General features: G+C 38.0%; 2 protein-coding genes across 4 annotated transcripts in view; one reads left to right on the forward strand and one right to left on the reverse strand.

The window, feature by feature from the left end:
* Window positions 1–467: 467 nt before the first annotated feature.
* ift140 (intraflagellar transport 140 homolog (Chlamydomonas)) overlaps window positions 468–20,966 on the reverse strand; it is a 30,601-nt gene continuing 10,102 nt past the window's right edge. For all 3 annotated transcript variants that reach the window (XM_079600855.1, XM_079600854.1, XM_079600856.1), the window contains 11 exons: window positions 6,025–6,202; window positions 5,411–5,601; window positions 4,027–4,122; window positions 3,780–3,912; window positions 3,435–3,707; window positions 3,152–3,334; window positions 2,813–3,019; window positions 1,810–2,022; window positions 1,558–1,724; window positions 1,333–1,474; window positions 468–1,028 (listed from right to left, as the gene is read on the reverse strand). In XM_079600855.1, coding sequence (XP_079456981.1) covers window positions 840–1,028; window positions 1,333–1,474; window positions 1,558–1,724; window positions 1,810–2,022; window positions 2,813–3,019; window positions 3,152–3,334; window positions 3,435–3,707; window positions 3,780–3,912; window positions 4,027–4,122; window positions 5,411–5,601; window positions 6,025–6,202 — 1,972 coding nt within the window. In that variant the 3' untranslated portion in view covers window positions 468–839. The remainder of the gene's footprint in view (window positions 1,029–1,332; window positions 1,475–1,557; window positions 1,725–1,809; window positions 2,023–2,812; window positions 3,020–3,151; window positions 3,335–3,434; window positions 3,708–3,779; window positions 3,913–4,026; window positions 4,123–5,410; window positions 5,602–6,024; window positions 6,203–20,966) is intronic.
* On the forward strand, window positions 7,367–17,500 carry tmem204 (transmembrane protein 204). The gene is made up of 3 exons (XM_079602479.1): window positions 7,367–8,145; window positions 9,353–9,508; window positions 15,564–17,500. Exons 1-3 carry the CDS (start codon window positions 7,899–7,901, stop codon window positions 15,806–15,808), a joined length of 648 nt encoding a protein of 215 aa, XP_079458605.1. The 5' UTR covers window positions 7,367–7,898; the 3' UTR covers window positions 15,809–17,500.

The following is a 20,966-nucleotide window of genomic DNA, read 5'->3' on the forward strand; positions in this document are numbered from 1 at the left end:
TCCAGTTTTAAGGTTAAATACGGTTTAATTTTAACACATTTATTTAAACTAGAAATTCAAAATTGAACACGAATTTTCAAAAATAGGTTCTGCAACAAACTGAACTGAAATTACAATAAAGCCCATTATTAATAAAACTTATTCGGAAAAAAATAACTTAAAGAAAAAACTGAATCACTTGAATCACTGAATCACTTGAAAAATTGTTAGAAAAGAACCTACTCGCTGAAAAGAATCAAACATGCACGCAATGATTTGAAAAAATGTGAAGAACTGATCAGGATAGGATTTGGAAAAATGGGATACGATACGACCGTTACCGTTCAACCGTCGTCTACGAGGAACAAGATCTATCGCGATCTACTTCAACTGATGCAACATGTTCTATATCTTACACACAAATGATGACTACTTGTACATTTGACTTTGAGAGATGTATTGTAATTCACTCAAAAAAGCAACATGATTAAGTAAATGTGTAGAAAATTTATTAAAATGTATACAAGATATATGATACAAAGGTAGCAGAACAAGTCTGGTCATTAAATAGTTTGTAAATTGTACAAAATGACTTAAATATAGTGGTCCCACTGGATTGTTGTTGAAAAAGCCACACACACACACATCACACACATAAGTGCATCCCGGGCATTCACACACAAGGTACTCTACTTAAGGCAGCCTGCAAAGCGGCTTTAACAAAATCACACAAATATGGCACGTTTTTTAAAAATGGGGCTGCAAACCCAGACAGGCAGACTTCTGTGTGCTTTTTTGTATGCATTGAGAAATGTGTGTTATTATCTGCAGGTATCCTGATGATGACCACCGTCGTTCTCTCAATGATTGATGTTCTCATCTTCCTCCACCTCTTCATCATCATCGGCAGCGTGGGCAGCGTTTGTATTTCCCTTGACCAGGCGGATTCCAGCAGCGTTTTGTAGCGCCTCCAGACTGGTTTGACTCACAAATAAGCTCACATTTATGTTGGGACGGATTGATCTCAATTCCTCTATTTTACTCCATGCCTAATAATACACATAGAAAAACACAAAATGATCAAACTGGAATTTCTGGAAATTAATATAAAAAAAATAGTTCACAAAACTAGTACATAAAACTTCAATGTGCATGGCTTCCTATGTAATGCGCTTCTTATTATTTAAAATGTACAAAACAGTCTTCATAGTGGAGACTGGTATTTGTTATTATATTATTTTAATTTATTAGTGTAAACATAAATACTAGTTTGTAGTGCAAGTAGTTTTACCATTGACTGCACTTGCAAAAAGCCACTTTCATGAGACACACATGAAGTACATGTTTAGATACCTGCTGGAAGTTGCCATGATGGCAGTAGTATTCCACCAGGAACCCATACACATCTCCGACACGCACTGCAGGGTCCAGATCCTTCTCTTCCAGCAGAGACTCACACACACGCACCGCTTCTACTGGATCCTCTTCATGCATCCTTGACACACACACAAAACATTTGCGAATGCATGCACGGGTGTTGAGAGAATGCACACTAAATTGCTAGTATTTCATCGGTACCTGCGTGCCTGAATGAATCTCTTGATGAGTCCGAGTTTGTGTGTCAGTATGAGGATCCTGCTGTCAGCCTCGTCTCCACCGCGACCCTTTGCTTTAGTCAGACACTTGCATGCCTCCGTCAGAGCTCCATACGCCTTCTCATAATTCTGATAATCATCAATTTCCACCTGTAAACAAACACCTGTATTTAGGAATCATTGAGATATTGATTATTGCATTGACTGCTGCGGGACACACACACACTCTCAGTACCTCAGCACAGGCCTCATAAAAGCCAGCGAGCAGGTCGAGTGCACGTCCTTTTGTGTAGAAGCCAATGATGTTCTTCATGATCTCCGGGTCGTTCCTCCAGTCCAGAGACTGCAGGTAGTTGGCTGCCATTATGTAAATTTCCTTCTGTCTGGAAACGCCTGCGAAAAACACTATTTTCTCTGTATCGCCGGATTTCAACAGCGCTCGCATCGCCTGTCAAAGACGAGAACAGATAAGAAAACAGATTGCTTTTAGAAGAGGCCGGGGTGAAGACTTATTTCAGGACGAGAGAAGATATAAATGGATATAGATATAAACAACTGGTGAAAATGCATCAATTTTATCTTAGAGGTCCAAAATGTCCAAATAAAATGCAATTTGGTGCTAATGTTTTTGATTATATTGCCAAAAAGTCAGATGAAATTTTGATTGCATTTCAATATGAATTTTAGAACAGTACAACAGACTACTTGCATAAAATGCATATACATATTTTGCAGTTGTCATTAAAAATCTCTCAATATGTCTTATTAAGATTATATAAATGCTTAATGATCAAATCTATGTAGTTTTAATAGTGTAAACACACACACACACACACACACACACACACACATTCTTCAAAAGTAGTAGATTGTGTGCAACAGCTTTTTCTGCAACAAAGTTTTGATCATTTGGATAATTTAGAGGCCTTAGAAATGCATGTATCAAATATGATACAGTAGCAGGTTTATAGTGTTAATATGAGCTGAAATTATTTTAATTGAAGAAGTGATTAGGAAGAATGTGAAATGATATGAGTAACATGAAACTAGCACAGTGTAGGAAATTGATTGGGAAAAGGTCAATTCTATTATTTAGAATCATTATATAAGAATATTTGACTGCAGAATGCCATGATTGACCAATCAGAATCATGTATTCCAGAAAGCCATGTCATGAGATTACGCAAAATGAGATATTTGATGATTAAATCCGCTGTTGATTTGAGCAGAAGCCAAACCTTGATCTTGTTTCCGGCTTGTGTGTATTTCTTAGTCGCTAGGTGGTAGTTGCCCTGGCGCATGCAGCAGTCTGCGATTTTCTCCAGCAGCTCCTTTCGCTCGGCCTCAGACACATGGGTCGAGTCTTTCGACACCGTCAGACTTTCAGCCAGATCTTCTGTGATGTTCAAACTCTGGTCCAAACACAACTGGAGCGCCTCATGGTACTACACGCACAAATTCACATGCATACAGTCACAAAACACTCTGCTGTGATTCCTACAATTAAAAAGTTCTGTTTGCATGCATAAATGTTATGAATAATACTGAATGTATGACAGTGTGTGGTCCGTGTTGACCTTTTTGGCAGCCACCAGCAATTCCACAGCTTTCTGGTACTGAGCATGTTTTATGAAGAAATCTGAGCAGCGTGCTAGTAAGGCAGGGTCGCTGGTCTCATTCAGGTCCTCTGCGATCAGCTGCAGAGCTCCAAACTGCTCTGTAGCAAAAGCTAGTTCTAAGGCCTTAGAGACGTGACCTGCCTGGAACGGGGGTTACATAAGTGATCAGCACCACCTAGTGGTAAAGTTTGACACAACACGTATCTGAATGTAAAAATGACACATCATAGTGAGAAAGTACCTTGTGATAAAGCATAACAGCTCGGTCCATGTGCGTTCCTTTCTCTTCATAATACATGGCCGTGTCCATCATGTCTTCCGGATTGCTAAGCAGCGCCAGATTCATGAGTTGCTCGTCCAAGTTATTCTCTTTACACAGTCGGATGGCGTTGTTATACGCTTGTGCTCGCGTGTAGAAGTGCACCGACTGGCTGATCTCATCCTGTCCCTCGTACTGTCGTGCAACATGATAAGACGCTGCTCTGTTCCCCGTCTCATTGGCTATCTCACTCGCCTGAGAAATATACAGATCAGTATGAAGCATTCGATACATCGGGGAAACTTCAATCAAATTCATGAAACATACCTTCTGAATGTTTCCTAGATAACAGTGCACGCGCACTTGGGACAGGTAGTCCTGAGCGAAGGCGTAGTAATGCAGCGCGGCCTCCATGTCTGATTGGCTCTCCAGATAATGACCCCACCACTTATACAGATCCCTGTCCAATCACACACACACACACACACACACCAGACAACGCACAGTGGGAATATGAAAGCCATGTCAGACTGCAGGGGCCATAATCATGAATCATCTCTGCATAGTAACTCACTTGTCTTTCATTTTATTGATGTAGATCTCCAATGAAACGTTGTCCTCCATCAGCATTCTCGGAACTTCAAACCGATGCGTGTCTGACTTCTCAAAACTATTGAGTGGGAAAGAAAAAAGTAAAAGACCACAAAGAGTTTAATTTTTTTTTTTTTTTTCATCTATCTGAGAAGCAAATCATCATATTAGAATGATTTCTGAAGGATCATGTGACACTGAAGACTGGAGTAATGATGCTGAAAATGAAACTTTGATACAATATGTAACATTTTACTATCTTTTTACATAGAAAACAGTTACTTTAAATCAACATGTACCAATTTTCTATATATTTTAATAATTATGTTTACAACTTGTAATAATTGTTTCTGCCTAAAATGAATGCATAATGTTATCAAACTGTATGATTTGTATCATCTTATTTTTATATCTGAAAAATGGACATTAAAGGTGGGGTATGTGATTTGCAAAACGGCCAGCAGATTTTGAAAATACACAACTCAAATGCTCCTACCTTCTTTCCTTTGACTCCACCCACTCAATGAACATGGACATGGATGGGGGGAGGGGGGATGTTACGACCGATTGATTGACACACTTACTGTCCAATGATTCTAGGTGGTCTAGGAAATGATTGGCTGGAGTTTTTCGAGTCCTGCCCGTTCCACAGATGATTAAATTGCTTAATTTTTATTTCAGTGCTTCTAACTCAGTGGCTGTAAGTGGGTTAGGAATAGGATTTTAAGTGATTTTGAAAAAAATGGCCAAAAAAGAGAATTACATACCCCACCTTTAATTAGACTTTCACCACTGATAACAATCACTTTAAATTGTAATGTAGACACATGCATCTTCTGTAAAGCTGCTTTGAAACGATATGTATTGTGAAAAGCGCTATACAAATAAATGTGAATTGAATTGAATTTGTAAAATATTTAATTGCTGTTTTTGCTGTATTTCTGGTGAGCATAAGAGACTTCTTTCAAAAACATAAAAAATATTTTTTAATGGTAGTGTTTTGAACTTCTGAATGAGTGTATGGTGTCCCATGGCATTAATTTAATAATTAAATCTAATTTAATTAAATCAATTAAATCTAATTTAATTAAATCAATTAAATCTAATTTAATTAAATCAATTAAATCTAATTTAATTAAATCAATTAAATCTAATTTAAATTTAATCAATTAAATCTAATTTCAATTTAATCAAATTTCAATTTAATCAAATTTCAATTTAATCAATTAAATCAATTAAATCAATTTAATCTAATTAAATCTAATTTAATAAAGAAGTTACAAAATATAAATTTAGCACAAAAAACAAATCCCTTTGTGACCTCAGTGTGCATGTCAGCAGTGACTGTGTGTGAACGTGACACTCACTACACCAGCGCTAGGTTCTTGTCCCCCATGGCCTCCAGGTGTTTGGCGTAGCTGTAGTATGTGGTTCTGAGGTGAATGCGGTCGTGTGTTTCTGCCGTCTCTACCGCCTGCTGCCACTGACCTGCCGCCTGATAAAACTTATTCAATAAATCAAACCTCCCGCATGACTTATACAAACGCTCGGCATCCTCCTGCGAAAAAAACAGAGAGATGCTCCGATAAACCCACATGTTTAAATCCAAATGTTTAGTTCTTGTTATTGTACTGAACGAGACAGAGAGGCTCCAAGTGCACAAGGTTTATTTAGATAACGTTGTGTTTGTGCTTGTGTGATTTAAACACAACATGAAACGTCATTTGCAATGTATTCATCTCCCATAATGTGACATACCTCAGAGTGAAACATATACTACTGTACATAAAACAGCGGAAAAGTTGTTCCAGAGGTGGAGAAAGTTATTAGATACAAGATTATGATAACAAACTTTCCTTTCTTTAATAATAATGCATACTACTGAATGTGCACAATGAGAACGGGAACATTTATTAGTTTAGCAAAAGAGGCATATTTGAGAGCATATTTGTCACACTTTGTCAATTTTTGTTCATCTTACCAGCATTCCCAGCTGCGTCGCCAGTACGGCCACCTGTGCCTCCAACTCCGGCTCTTTTTCAGCGTCCCTGAGAGCACGAGCCGCCCGTGCGTTCCCCATGTTCCCCAGACACACACGCGCCACGTCCAGACGACGACTCTTCACACACATCCGTGCCATGTTCTCCCACACCGCCTCACTGGAGATTCAATCATATACAAGCACATTTTACATTAACATGTATGCATTTGGCAGATGCTTTTATCCAAAGCGACATTGCATTGAAGGTATATATTTTATTTCATGCATTCCCTGGAAATCTAACCTGTGACGTTGGCATTATGCCAAAGTCATAGGTTCATTGCTATTGACATTCTCCACTGTTTGAGTTATAGGAATTAATCAAAAACAAACAAACCAAAAAAACATTATATATAATATTCAGATGTCTTTTTTTCTCAACACTTTAAGATCTGCACTGTTTTAAAGTGTGGATGCATGCACTGAAACATAACACGAAACATCAGATCTGTCTTAAAATGGTGTGAGGATGTGCTAAAGATGATGTCCGCGCAGTCTTTAGTCTCTTCAGCACTCAGCAGCTGCACTTTGAGTGTTTCTGCTCTTTCTCCTTTCGTTCCACCTCATGAGCGAACCGTTTCAGCTATGCAAGGAATGACCCCATCAACACCCAACACTCTCTCCCACATTCCCTCTCTCCCACTCGCTTGGCCCTTCGTGCCCTCGCTCCTTTTTTCATCCAGTCCCATCTGGTCTTTATTTATCCAAAATCCCCGTTCTCTCGTCTTTTTCGCTCTGTTCGGCTTTAGTAGATACAGATGTGGGCTGTTTATTAGAGTTAAGCAACAGGAAATTCCCTGAATCTTTGGGGGCCCAGAACTGAGCAAGAAACAACAGAAAAGTAGAGAGAGAAGCAAATCCAACCAGGATGGTTTATGATTCTCCCTTTTATTGAATAAAATTGAAGTGAATTTTTACATTGTTTTGGGTATGTGGCTTCTTTAATGTACATCTGTAGGATTTTTGTCACTTGTTTTATGGTCCAGCAGGTGAAAATGGTTCATTTGATCACGATAACAGAACAGCTCTCCTCAACAACACACTATTTGAGGAATCATTCATGTCTGGAGTGCAAACGCTACAGGACGATGCACAAGCTGAACTTTAATACTTAGTGCTACAGGTAAATTTCACTAAATACATGATATTACATCTCTCGCTCCATTAATAACCAGCTCACTGAGTCAAAGAGAGAAAGAGGACGGCGTTGCATTCTGTTCTGTCTGTTTTCCTTCCAGGAAACACATCCTGTAGCTGGAGTAACGTGTTAGCCACAGAGAGAGAGAAAGAGAGAGAGAGAGAGAGAGAGAGAGAGATGTATTCCCAAGTACTTGCTACCCTCCCAGTTCTTCTGAGCTCTTCAGAGATGAAGTACGCACGCTCGCACGTGAACATGGGAAACTGGTTAGGATGAGTAATCTGGGATAAACGAGCGAGAAAGAGTGTGAGAAAGAACAAAAAGCACAGAGACCGCATCACGTAGGCATTCCTCAGCGTTCCCAGCAGGGAGACGTGGAGAAAAAACGACCCAGCGCACATCTGCGGCAGAAAGGGGGAGGAACAGACCTCAGAGCCGCAGACAGAGAAAGGACGAGGATTTAAAGAAAGCGTGCTTGTTTATGTGATGGCCTTGGAGGTCCAGCGTCCAGCCCTACGAGCAGCATCGGTCCCGGACTCTGAGGAAGAGGGCTAGAGACTCCTCAAGACACAAGAATGAGTGGCGATGTCCTCTAGCTAACCTCTTACAGCGTTCATGCCGCTCTGCGTTTAGCGTGCACGTGTACCCGTGGACGTTTCAGGTGTTTGAGAGGCGTATGGCCGTTCGCAGGCTGGTGGCGGTGGCGGCGGCGGTGGCCCTGCTTTCTCTGGTGCTCAACAACGTGGCGACGTTCAGCTCTAACTGGGTGTTACAGGTGCTGGAGGACGGACGCAGGAGAAGCGTTGGGCTCTGGAGAGCATGTGCGCACGAGGACACACACACTCATGAGCTCACACCCTGCCACAGACTCAGCTGGGGATCGGAGTTTGCGGGGTACCAGGAGTCCCGCAGCACTGTAAAACGTGAGTCTCCGTGATACAACTAGAGTGTGTGTACTGTGTGAGGGAATCGACGTTAATACGACCTCTGCAGCAAATCAACAGATTTACGCACTTTTTAATGCCCTTTGTTACTAAATTTAACAGAAAAAGTTAACACTTTTATTAAGAAATATTATAATTTTCAACGTATCATGTATCATGTACATTCAATTAGAAATGTTACTAAACATAAATCAATACATTTCATCTATATATATAATTTCAGTGCCAAGCATGATACAAAATTAATGTCTTATTGAAAGACATTAAACACTGAAGAAGAAAAAAGACTAACAAGTACATCATTTTTTAGTAGATCATTTGTGAATACATTAAAAAATATATATAAAATGTCATTAGTGTACATGTTTCATAAATATATTTCATATTTAAGTGAACATCAACTTTGCTAATATAATGTTTCGTAGAATGTTACTTTAAAGTAACTTTCAGTAAGTAATTATTGAAAGCGTTACCACTCCACAAAATGTTTTAAATGTTATATACTGTATATATATATAATTTTGTGAATGGGTAACGCTTTCAAGAGCCACAAAATTTGCCAAAAAGTGTTACATTTTTCAGTTAATACATATATGGACTGCTTGCATTCATAAAAAAAAACTTCATATAAAACCTATTTAAAATATGAGCTTAAGAGTCCTCCTCAAATGAAGGACATGTCCAGAGCTCTTTTATTTATGTCTGGCTAGTATTAAACCATGGCAACTATCACTGGAAGAACAACCTAGCAGAGATTTGCAGGCCTGTAGGATGCAGCCTGGCACGTCTGTCCATCTATCCTGATTTAGAAATAGGAAACGGATGGACACAGTGAAGGATTGTGTCTTTCAGGAAGTGACACCCACATTGGCAAAGTTGTGTCTCATGCACATCTGCAGCTGGATCTTCCTTACAATGATTCAGATGTTCTACCCACACACACACACACACATCTGCTCATACACAATGTAAAACAAACTTTTTTTTTTAGTTATAAATAAAAGATTACAGGAGTACGTTTTACAAGACAATACCATTTCAGTCTTTAGATTTCATGCTTAACGTGTTACTTGCCATTTCTTTGTAATTACTTGTGAAATTTCTGAGAGTTCAGTGCATGTACATGTTGGGCTTGAATCACTTAAAAACCATATGCAATTTCATATTTGTTCTTTTCTGTTTACAGTTCAGTTTGACATGATGCGGGCATGTAACCTGATGGCTACGGTGGCTCTGACCGTGGGTCAGCTAATCTTCCTGTTTGGGTTATTGGAGATAAGCCACATTACCCAGGATTCTCAGTGGTGGGAGGAGGCCATCGCAGCCCTGTTCCAGTTAGCCAGTGAGTGTTCAAGCCTGTTAGTACAGTCAGTAACAAACACTAACAGCCTCTTTGAGGAGCTTCAGTAAGCCTGACAGAAATACAACACGCCCACCCTCAAATAACACATTAATTCTTCAATATCTAAGCCGTCTGTCCTTAGAGATACGGTCTCTATTGTCCTATGTTTGTTGTTCTGCATTTTTGGGAAAGGAAAGATGGAGCTTTGAGGATCTATAACAGAACAAACATCAACAAAGCACAGCAGCCTGAGCGCAGCGACTACACACAATTCAACAGGAAACAACAGAGTCCTGGCCAGAGGCCCGCTGACAAATTAAATTAACTCCCATTTGGGACGAACTCAGGTCCGTCTCTTCAAAACTTGCTGCTGATGTCCCATGAAAGTGTGCTGGCTGTGATGTTATCTCGTTTTATCGCGTGTTCACTTTGAATGGTTTACGCATCCTTCATGTGCATGGGTGTTTAAATGCTGACTAGCATTCTTAACGTAAAGCCATGCTTGTTGATGGGCTACTAGTGAATGTGTAGTTGTGAGTGTTGTAAGTAATGATCTGCAAATAGATGGTGTATTCCCAGCAACACCCTAGCAACCTCCCAGAAAACCCTAGCATCCACCTGACAATGCCCTAGTACCCACCTAAGTCAACCAACATGGTGTATCTTATAAATAAAACATTACAAAACACCCAGAACATTCTAGCAACTCCATAGCAACCACCCTGAGCACCCTAGCAGGTGCAACCACTTAGAACACAGTAGCAACTGCCCATAACAACACCCTAGCAACAACCTAGAACACTCTAGCAACGTCTTACTAACCACCCAGAACAACCTAGGTGGTTATCTAATGCTAACCACCACCGTAATACACACTAGCAACCACCCAGAACATAAGGCTACAAGATTTTGGGAAAAAAGTGTAATTGCGGTTTCATATTATAATTACTAGAATTTTTTATTATTAATACTACATAATATATACTATAAATATTTGTTTAATTAAATTATAGCTGTGACGATTTAATTATTCGCACTAAGCCATGTTGTGATTTCAGTTTTATTTTAATTAAACATGCTGCCCTACAAGAGCACCCTAGCAGGCACTTAGCAACACCTTAGTAACCACCCAAAACACCCCAGCATGGGCTTGCACCAACATTTTCACAGGCAAGCACGACTCGCGTTTTATTTATACGTGTAAACATGTAGTTAATAAGAATTCTTTGATCACACCCGCTGTTTTCTTAACCTCGGGTCATTTTTTATAGCCACCCTGTACATTTCCTGTGTTATTAGAAAAAGTACTTTTCAAGTTTCATCAAAGATGTCTGTGACTCCATGGTCTGGCTTTCGTGATGTAGTGCTACGATGGTGGTCTGCTACTAGCTGTATACCAGTACAGCAAATATTGTGTATGTGTGCGTTGTTTTAAGTGTGACAATAGTTATATTTAGCTAAACAGGGTCCAGAGCACCAGCGGCTGCCGCACAGCTCCAGAGAGCGACAGTCAGGCGCCAGGATATCCCTGCTCAGGACGAGGAAGTGTCTGTAACTACCTGTTATGCAAACCCAGAGCCGCAGAGGAAAGACGGGGAGGGGGTGTGTGACAGTAAGGAGTGGGGTGGCCGAGTGTCAGAGTTATTAGACATGGACTTGAACGGGAATTGATGATATTTTAAGAAGCCTAGACCGATACAGAAGAAAGAAAAGGGGATGTGTGTGACGCCACGGACGAACATGTTTCATCAGGACAGTTCTAGAATCTCTCAAAATGTGTGTTAGTGTGTGTGTGTGTGTGTGTGTGTGTGTATGTGTGTTATGGGTGGAGGAAACAAGTGTCCTGATTAACTGTCCCTGCAATACTGTGTCTGTTTGTCTCAAGGAACAGACTATGTCTGACAAAATGAAAACAATTATGTCCTCGTACTGCCATATAAATGATAAACAAGCACAAACTGCTTCCCTGAAGTAAACGGGGGAAACCCAATCAGATGCAGGCAACCCATCAAGTCTTTATAAACATCCCAGACTTTGCTACTGTAACATGCGGCACATGCTAAGGCTATTTGCATAGTTTAAGTGCGCTGGCTAGACATTCACACAACTGTGCCATTGAACAGGGACTTTCCCCAGGACAGTTGGTCAAGGACACAATGATGATTGTTCAAGGCTAGTTTCTTGTGTCCTTAATTTCAAACTTATTCTGGAGTACTTTGTGTTAAAGGATTTGTTCACCCAAAATGAATATTATCCCATTATTTACTCAACCTGAAGCCATCCTAGGTGTATATGAGTTTCTTCTTTCAGACAAACACAATTGGAGTTAATTTAAAAAATATTCTGGCTCTTCCAAGCCCATAAAAAGCGCATCCATCCATCATAAAAGTAATCCATATGACTCCAGTGGGTTAATAAATGCCTTCTGAAGCAAAGCCATATGCTTTTGTGAGAAAAATATCCATATTTATAACTTTATAAAATATAATCACTGGCTACAGGTAACGGCCGGTGTTACCATAGTTCCGGTGGAAGAGTGACCTCTGACCCGACGCATGATGTACACGGAAGCGTAGAGGATAGAGAAAAACAAAACACAAGTCACAAATTAGAAGTCTAAAATTAGAATTTTTAAAGAGAGTTGTTGGAGGATTTCGATAAAAGAGAAGAGGACCGCGAGAGGCGGTACAACTAAACTTACGCTACTCCTACATCCTACGTCATATGTCGGGTCAGAGGTCACTCTTCCAACTCGCGTACGACCGTTACCAGAAGCCAGTAACGTAGGACAACAACAGAATTGTGACATCCTTATGCAAGAAAAATTATAAAGCACATCTGATTGATATTTGTCTGAATCCTTGACATGATGTTTTCACCCCGATGGCTGTCAGGACGTCAAATGACTGACTAAATGTCATATTACGTCATGAAGAATCATTACAATCAGCAACAACAGAGAATATTCTAGCAACCACCGTGCAACATCACCTGGATAGAACACCCTAGCAAAGTCCTAGCAAACACCTACAATAACATAGATGCTTCCATTCATGATGGATGACAGGAAGTCAAGTGCGTCCCAATTAGCGTAATTATGCATTATTTGTGAGTAGTGAGTTCACACTGAAAACTCCCAATAGAAAAAGCACACTTTTAAAACCCGGATGATGCACTTAATTAACTGAAAAAACGAAGTGTGGTGTGTTAGACACTTCATGCACTCCACTGGCACAGCTTTAAAGGGGTGGTATAATGCCCTTTCCTTTTCACAAGATGTAAAATAAGTCTCTGATGTCCCCAGAGTGTGTGTGTGAAGTTTTAGCTCAAAATACCCCACAGATATTTTTATATAGCATGTTAGAAATTGTCACTTTTTGAGGGTGAGCAAAAACGCACCGTTTTTGTGTCTGTCCCTTTTAATGCAAATGAGCTTCTGCTCCCATCACAGGGGGCGGAGCTTCAAGAGTGTCCTTTTACCTCACACACACACATGCACTGAAAATTTCTAAAACTTTCAGCCTTTTATGTCATGATAATCTATAAATCGTGTTCCGGGGGCGGGGTTTATGTAAATTTTAGGGTTGGTGATGTCACTAACCCGGGAGGAATGTTGTGTAGTCCCCACCAGCCGTTTGTTGTAGTCCTTAAAAAGAAATTTCTGTAAAAGCAAATATCTTCCTTTGCTTTGAACTTTGAGCGTTGTAACTTTGCAGATGTTGTTTATGCTCAAACAGCAACACTACACACTAACTAAAGTTAGAAAAGTGAAATCATAATCAACCACCCCTTTAATTATGTAGCGGAGGTGGAATGACAAAATAACCGTATAAAATTCATACACTACTCGATTGAGTACATAGTACATAGTGTATAGTGTGTCATTTTGGCCGCAACGAATGACTGACTAAATGTAATATTACTTCATGAAAAATCAGTCAAATAAAAACCTGATTTATAAGCAGTGTAATCTAGAAGACAGAATTAAATCCATTTGTTCAGACAATGTTTGGTATATCTACATTATAGTTATAAAAGAGAAATTTCACCTCTGCTCTAGTCCATCATGACATCTCACCACAGAACTGAACTCATTATGTGAATTAGACAACGTAAGAGTCAGAGTCTCCATTTACATATTGCAACTGAAACCACACACCTGTTCTCCAATTCAACTTTAAATACACACTGAATGCCACATGAGTGTAAAAGAGTGCATTCAGACAGCTGTATATATATGACTGCACTCTATGTGTGATGTTAGGGTCATGTCATGTGCCAAAATGACAAAAAAACGCGAAATTTAATCTGACGGAAACACATTTCTAAAATTGGACTAGGGTAGTGGATATATGGATGTGATTTGGATCAGGTCTGTAAACATCATGTTTTCATGGGTGCTTTTTCTGTTAGACTACAGTCTAAAAACAACTAAACATATCAGAAAGGGTTTTTCTTTTGATATATCAAAAACAAAAACCAATCAAGATCACAAAACTGATCAAGGATACAGTCCATGAGGAAGAAAGAGAGGGAGAGAGAGAGAGAGAGAGAGAGAGAGAGAGAGAGAGAGAGAGAGAGAGAGAGAGAGAGAGAGAGAGAGAGAGAGAGAGAGAGAGAAAGGAATATGTAAAGCAAAGAGAGAAAAACATCTGTTGCTGATATAAATTTAAATCGAGCCTGTTATTGTACATCATGTTCTAGTTCGATTGTACGAGTGTGTGTGAGTAAGAATCGTCAGATGAAACTGAATGAAATGGAGGGAAGGAAGGAAGAATGGAAGGATAGAGGAGAAAAGGAAGGAAAGGGGATGACATCGGGCCAAAAAAAGCTGCATTCAGAATAAAAGCAGAATGAACAAATGACTCGCTCGCTCTCGTTTCTGCCTAAATAAAACACGCGTGTAACATGATCTGAATCCTGTAACTCTTTCCATTTCGTTGCTCTCCTGCACTCAATTCATCTCACATCCTCTGCGTTCTGTATTTCTGGGAATCTACTGTTGTGTTTTCAGGCCACAGTTATTAATAACACATGTACTCGGAGTCTTTACAGGAAGTGGGAGACGTACTACTCCTATTAGTCAAAACCAGCCAAAACCAACTCGAATCAGTCAAAAGGGAAGAAGATTGAACTATTATTATGGTTGTGATGAATTAAAGGAATGTTTCAGGTTCAGGCTCTATCGTCAGCTATTTGACATGCCATCTAATACCAAAGAAAATAACTCAGTTAGTAAAAAAAACAAATACAAATGGTGTTTACAGTTATGCACTTACAATAAAAGTCAATTGAGAAACAGCTTCAGGAGTGTGTAAAAGAAAAATGTGCAGCTCAAAAATATGTGCTCTCACTTAACTGAAGACCAACATGGTATATGTCAGATGAGCATATCACAAGAAATATGACATTTTATATATATATATATATATATAAACTGCACGGAAGAATTGTTCACAACATGACCAGTAACATGCATTAAGATATGCAATATGGTCCGAATTTCTTTCTTTGATCGCTCCCATTAAATATGATGTCAAAAAGATCATTTTAAATGGGGAAGTATGATATTCAACACCCTTAATTTCAATAAAAGCCTAATTTAGGTATAATTTGATTTGTTTTATTCTATATAACGTATTGAAATGTAATGGTGATATTTGGCACAAATCGACTGATATTTTAATGATGTTAAAAATATATATATTTTGTATTTTAAAAGATATTTTGCATTACACATTAAAGAAGAGCTAAATCTAATGACTTAGGAACTCCAAGGCACTCGAGTAGAAAAAAGTTAATAAGCCTTTATTTCATTGATGGCTTAAACATTAAAATTGATGACAGATCCACCTACACGTTGCGGCTTTACATGCCTTCGTCAGGGTGTGTGCTAAGAGCTAAATCTATTAAATAATGTGATAAGTCGGCATGAAATGAAAAGTCACTCTATTTTCTAAATGCATGCATCCTAAAAATGACAATTTACAAATGACAAATGATGCTTTGGCTATACGTTCTTCTGAAACTAAGTCCTGTCTCTCTGTCTCTGCAGGTTTTGTGCTGGTGATCGGCCTCGTGACGTTCTACAGGATTGGCCCGTACACTCACCTGTCCTACTCTTGCTACGTAAACATCGCCGCATGCTTGTTTGCCACGCTAGCGGCTGCCATGCTAATCTGGAATATTCTGCATCGCCGTGACGACTGTCTGTCACCGTCTGTCATTGTCATCAGTCGATCTTTGACCACATCCTTCAGGCCACGCCTAGACAATGACTACGTGGAGTCACCATGCTGACACACAAAGACACGTCTCACCTGAGACAAAAGGCATGATGGATATTTAGACGGGATGGACACAAAAGCCCATGGAGAGGATTTCAATCATTTTATGTGAAATTGATCTTCTGCTTAAAGGGACGGTTTACGCAAAAATGAAAATGTGCTGTTAATTTACTCGCCCTCAGGTCATCCCGAATATGTTTCTTCAGTAGAACAGTCAAGAGGATTTCTAGCTGAAACCGAAGTCCTTCGTGATTCATATAATACAAGTCAATGGATACCGTCACTTTAAGTAAAAAAAAAAAAAACACATACAGGCAAAACAAAATGAAAACCAGTGCCTCCTGACGATACATTGAGGTTTTATGAAGCGAAACGATCTGTATTTGTTTTTTGACTCTCAAAGTGACGGTAGCCATTGACTTGTATTATATGTTATGTCCGGTATGCATATAACCGGACATTATATATCCGGTATCCTAACTCTATATGACGGTAGCATTATATGAATCACAAAGGACTTCGGTTTTTAGCTAAAAATCCTCTTTAAAGCTCTACTGAAGAAAAAAGACACTTACATCTCGGATGGCCTGAGGGCGAGCAAATAAACAGCAAATTTAAATTTTTGGGTGAACTGTCCCTTTAAAGGCAAGGGGTTTTGATCATGTGACTGAAAAAAGTGACCTTGCTTCAGAGTGAATGGAAGACTTTGGAAATTCCTTTAAACACAGAAGCAGGACTGTGGATTGTAAAGAATATAACTGACAGATAAAGATCAAGCTGGATCTTGACACGTTTATGTTCATAAGTGCACTTATGAGAAAGTAAAAGCACATGTATCTATTATAGTTCTACGAAACATGGAGCATCAGATTTCAAAAGAAGTCTAGGCATTGAATATTGCTCCCAGGTCATTTGGATATAGTAATTTACAGACCGGCATGGAATCTGCACTTTTATACACATTTTCGGTGCTTATTTAAGAGGACAAATCTGCAGAATGCATTTAAATTGGTGAATTTCACATATATGTTATGTCCATGCCCAGATCACATTTTGCTCCAAAATAAAAAATAAAAAAATATATATATTTCATAAAGAAAATTGTATTAATTCAAATTAAGTAAGTCTATTTTAGGACTATTTAAATTCAATTAGTTTTTCAGGTAGAAATTTTGCTTAAATTTGATTAATTGCTTCATTTCGTTTAAACAAAGCATCATATTTTCTTTACTGTGAGGAGATATGACACCCAAATATGGTAAAATGTGTTAAACAGAGATGATAGGATTATCAAATTATTCCAAAATATTCAATCTAATATGTGAGGAGATGAGATGGAAATCTGGTGGAGCAGATTCTGTGCAGGTCTGGGCATTTGGTACCAAAATATTTTTAGTGATTTCTGCCTGTTCATTTATCTCCATGTGACGATTCATCAGATATTATATAATCTACAAGACACCAATGAGGAAACTCTGCATAGTAACCGAAGGAGATGATCTGAAACTGGTCATAATTGTATGATAAACTGGAACTATATCAGTTCAGTATACAGTAGACACAATATTTGTTAACCTGTGCCTGTGGTACCCATATATGTGTATAATACAGAGGTATATTAAGTATATTATTAAAATTTCACATTTCACCCTGAGCGGGACTGATATAATATTATTGAAGTAATAAACAAAGCCATTCAACACACAAAAGGGTTGTTCTGGGATTGACTGTGTGTGTGTGTGTGTGTGTGTGTGTGTGTGTGTGTGTGTGTGTGTGTGTGTGTGTGTGTGTGTGTGTGTGTGTGTGAGTGTGTGATCGGTGAGCAAAGTCAAGGACAGTCTGAATGAGAGGAAATGAATGGACACACACACTATGGTGACCACACACACACTATGGTGACCCTCTGATTCCAGACTGACACTTGGTTGACGATAACATGAGACTAATTCATGTTACTACATGCACAGAAACTATTTGCATTATTAAGGGATAGTTCACCTGAAAATAAATTCCTAGCATTATTTACTCACCTTCATGTTGTTTCAAGTCTGTATATTATAAACAACGTTTTAGATTTTTAGGTGAAATATCCCTTAATCATGCACAAAGTTTTTTAACAAAATGTCTCATGGTTTCCACAAAATTATTAAGCAGCACAACTGTTTTCAACATAATAATAATAATAGAAATAAAATGTTAAAAAAAATAATAAGAAGAAATGTTTCTTGAGCAGCAAAATATCATATTAGAATGATTTCTGAAGGATCATGTGAAACTGAAGACTGGACTTTGATCACAGGAATAAATTACATTTTAAAATATATTACAATAGAAAAAAGTGTTTTTAAAGTATAATAATATTTTTAAAATATTACTTTTTTTTACTGTATTTTTGATAATAGACTTCTTTTAAATGGAGCTGTATATAGACACATTATGCATTCATATAATTAATATGTAGAACATATGCATATAAATTACATGAATGTATGAGGTGAGCTGATATTCCTGCTTTTTATTCTTAGTTATTTTATTGATATTGGTAATTTTTTTCGTATTTTATATTGTATTCACACTTGCTCTTTCCCATACAGTGAAAGCATGAAGTCACCAGGGGTTGTCTTGTCAATTTCCAAATACGACAAAAAAAGCACCAAAACGTATAATAAAAGTGGTGCACTATATTCCAAGTCTTTTGAAATCCTACAATAGCTCTGCGTGAGAAACAGACCGAACTTAAAAATGTATTTTCTGTTGTAATTCTGAAACCTTGCTTCCTCATTCATACATGGCGTGGCGAAATTACTTGCAAATATGATGTATCTTGATATCCCATATTGAATATACCGGTATTTGTTTATCACTTATAGAAATATAGCACACAAGTCAAAAGGAAAATAGTTTTATCATACTGTTAATGTGCCTTTTAATTCTTATTTGGAGCTTTACAGCCTCTGATTACTTGTTTTTATTGTTTCAAGAAAGTCATACAGATTTGAAATGATATAAAGGTGCATACAGTAGGCCTATATATGACCGAATCTTCACTTTTAGGTGAACTAGCCTTCAAAAGGTGAAACGTTAAAGCCCATTAAAACAAATCTGACAGTGTGTGCTACGTGTTACAGGGATCCGTCACAGTTCTTGAGAATTTGATTGTTAAAGATAGGAATCAATAGATTACTCAGCTCAAGCTCTTTTCCTCTCCTCCGCATTTCATCTGTTGCTAAAATGAACTAAAACAATACAGCCGGAATGTACAGTACACACACCCCATACAGTCAAGGAAATCTGTGTCTTTTACAGTAGTGCTCTCATACAGACAAGGCGTCTTTTGGGAAGGCGCTACACACACCTACATATAAACACCAGTAACCTTACAAGCACGCGAAGTACAATTACAATTCCCATCATAAACATGAAACACACAAAGCCCCTTCTGTGTATTTGATTTAAACCGGGAGACGGCAGTGTGTGTGCGCGTCTGTTTAGATCACTATATCCTCTCTGGAAATATGACTGGAACTGCATTTTGTATTGTCTGAAACCAATGACAACACATACAATATAAATGTCTGGCTCACCGTTACCTCGTTTATCATTAGTAAATCATTTTTATGATAAAGATCATTTTACATAACATCTCCCTCTTCACTGTAATGGCTGGTAAATGGTAAGCATGCCATCGGGCACGTCCTCCACCTCATACACCCAGAATGCAGGCAGGCAGAACCCAGAGGATGTTTCACTCACTCACAGTGACTCGTGTTTGTGTTTCAAAACCTAGTAAGCTGCCTACCTAGACAGACAGCATTTTTAGTTGTGATGGGCCAATGTATTGACCAGGACATTAATTGGCAAATATTTCGATTTTTTGAGATTATCAATATCAGCCAATTACCTTTCATCTGCTGACATTTTTGAATATTTTGATAATTCTGAGCAGTGTTACTTTACTATTATTTACATAATACTATATTATGTAGTATTTTGAATTAGCTTTTACATATATATATATATATATATATATATATATTTCTATTTAGAATTAACTGATATTTATTTTTTAGTAATTTAATTACTTTAAACATTTTATATCAGTTAGTTGTCAAGGAAACATTTCTAATTGTTAAGGTTTTAGGTTTTTCATCTAATATTTATTTTATTTTCAGCTTTAATTCAATCAATGACATTTTTTATAGTTTTAAGATAACAATAACAACACTGATTTTGAGTAATCGGCAATTGATCATCCTACTCTATACATATCAGAATCTTCCACTACAGTAGTTTTCATGTAGGCAGCTCACTAGGTATAAAAACACAACATTTATTATCACACAAACTATAATTTCATGTACTAAAGAACACATGCATCTAGTCTTTGATACGTAGTACATTTGTAGAATACTTTGATATGTACAAAAAATAAGCACTGACATCTGAAGCAGTTTGACTGCTGAATATTAAATGGAAAATAAGGCGTGGTTTTAAAAGTTAAACTACTTTTAACTTGACATATGTCAATGTATGTTCAAACATATGTTGAAAGCAAATGAATTGAACAATTTTTATATGCGTTTTAATTCAGATAAAACTAATGAATGTGCTGCAGTGCTAGAGAATGTATTTTGTAATGCTGACTTAGATAGAATTGTAATTGAGCCACATATTGTTACTAAAGGGTTTAAAAACATTCAAACAACCAAAGCAACAGGCCCTGACAACCTGTCTGCCTTTCTTTTAAAAACGTTTGCGGATGAACTGTCACCAGCCTGGCATAAATTATTTCAGCTCTCGATAGATACATGTACAGTACCAAAACTCTGGAAAAAATCTTTTATTATTCCAATACCTAAAAAGGCATGCCCTCAGGAGAATAATGACTATCGGCCAGTGGCCATTACTTCGAATGTTTTTAAAACCTTTGAGAGGCTTATGATAGAGAAACTCCACAAAGATGTGGATGAAAATTTAGATAAATACCAATTTGCTTATACAAAAAAACGTGGTACAAGTGATGCTATTTCAACAATAATGCATCTGACCTTGAAGCACCTTGAAAGTCCCACTGCATACGCTAGACTTCTTTTTGTTGATTTTAGCTCCGCTTTTAATTCAATCCAGCCAGATATCATTCTTAAGAAATTAGCTCAGTTAAAAGTAAACCC

Source organism: Phoxinus phoxinus (genome assembly GCF_949152265.1).
Source record: "Phoxinus phoxinus genome assembly, chromosome: 24".
Classification (NCBI taxonomy): domain Eukaryota; kingdom Metazoa; phylum Chordata; class Actinopteri; order Cypriniformes; family Leuciscidae; genus Phoxinus; species Phoxinus phoxinus.

Bases quoted from the DNA above. Each gene is read 5' to 3' on its own strand.
- tmem204 (XM_079602479.1), top strand. From the start codon at position 7,899: ATGGCCGTTCGCAGGCTGGTGGCGGTGGCGGCGGCGGTGGCCCTGCTT. The intron at 8,146-9,352 runs GTGAGTCTCCGT...TTCTGTTTACAG, and splicing joins GTCCCGCAGCACTGTAAAAC to TTCAGTTTGACATGATGCGG. The intron at 9,509-15,563 runs GTGAGTGTTCAA...CTGTCTCTGCAG, and splicing joins AGCCCTGTTCCAGTTAGCCA to GTTTTGTGCTGGTGATCGGC.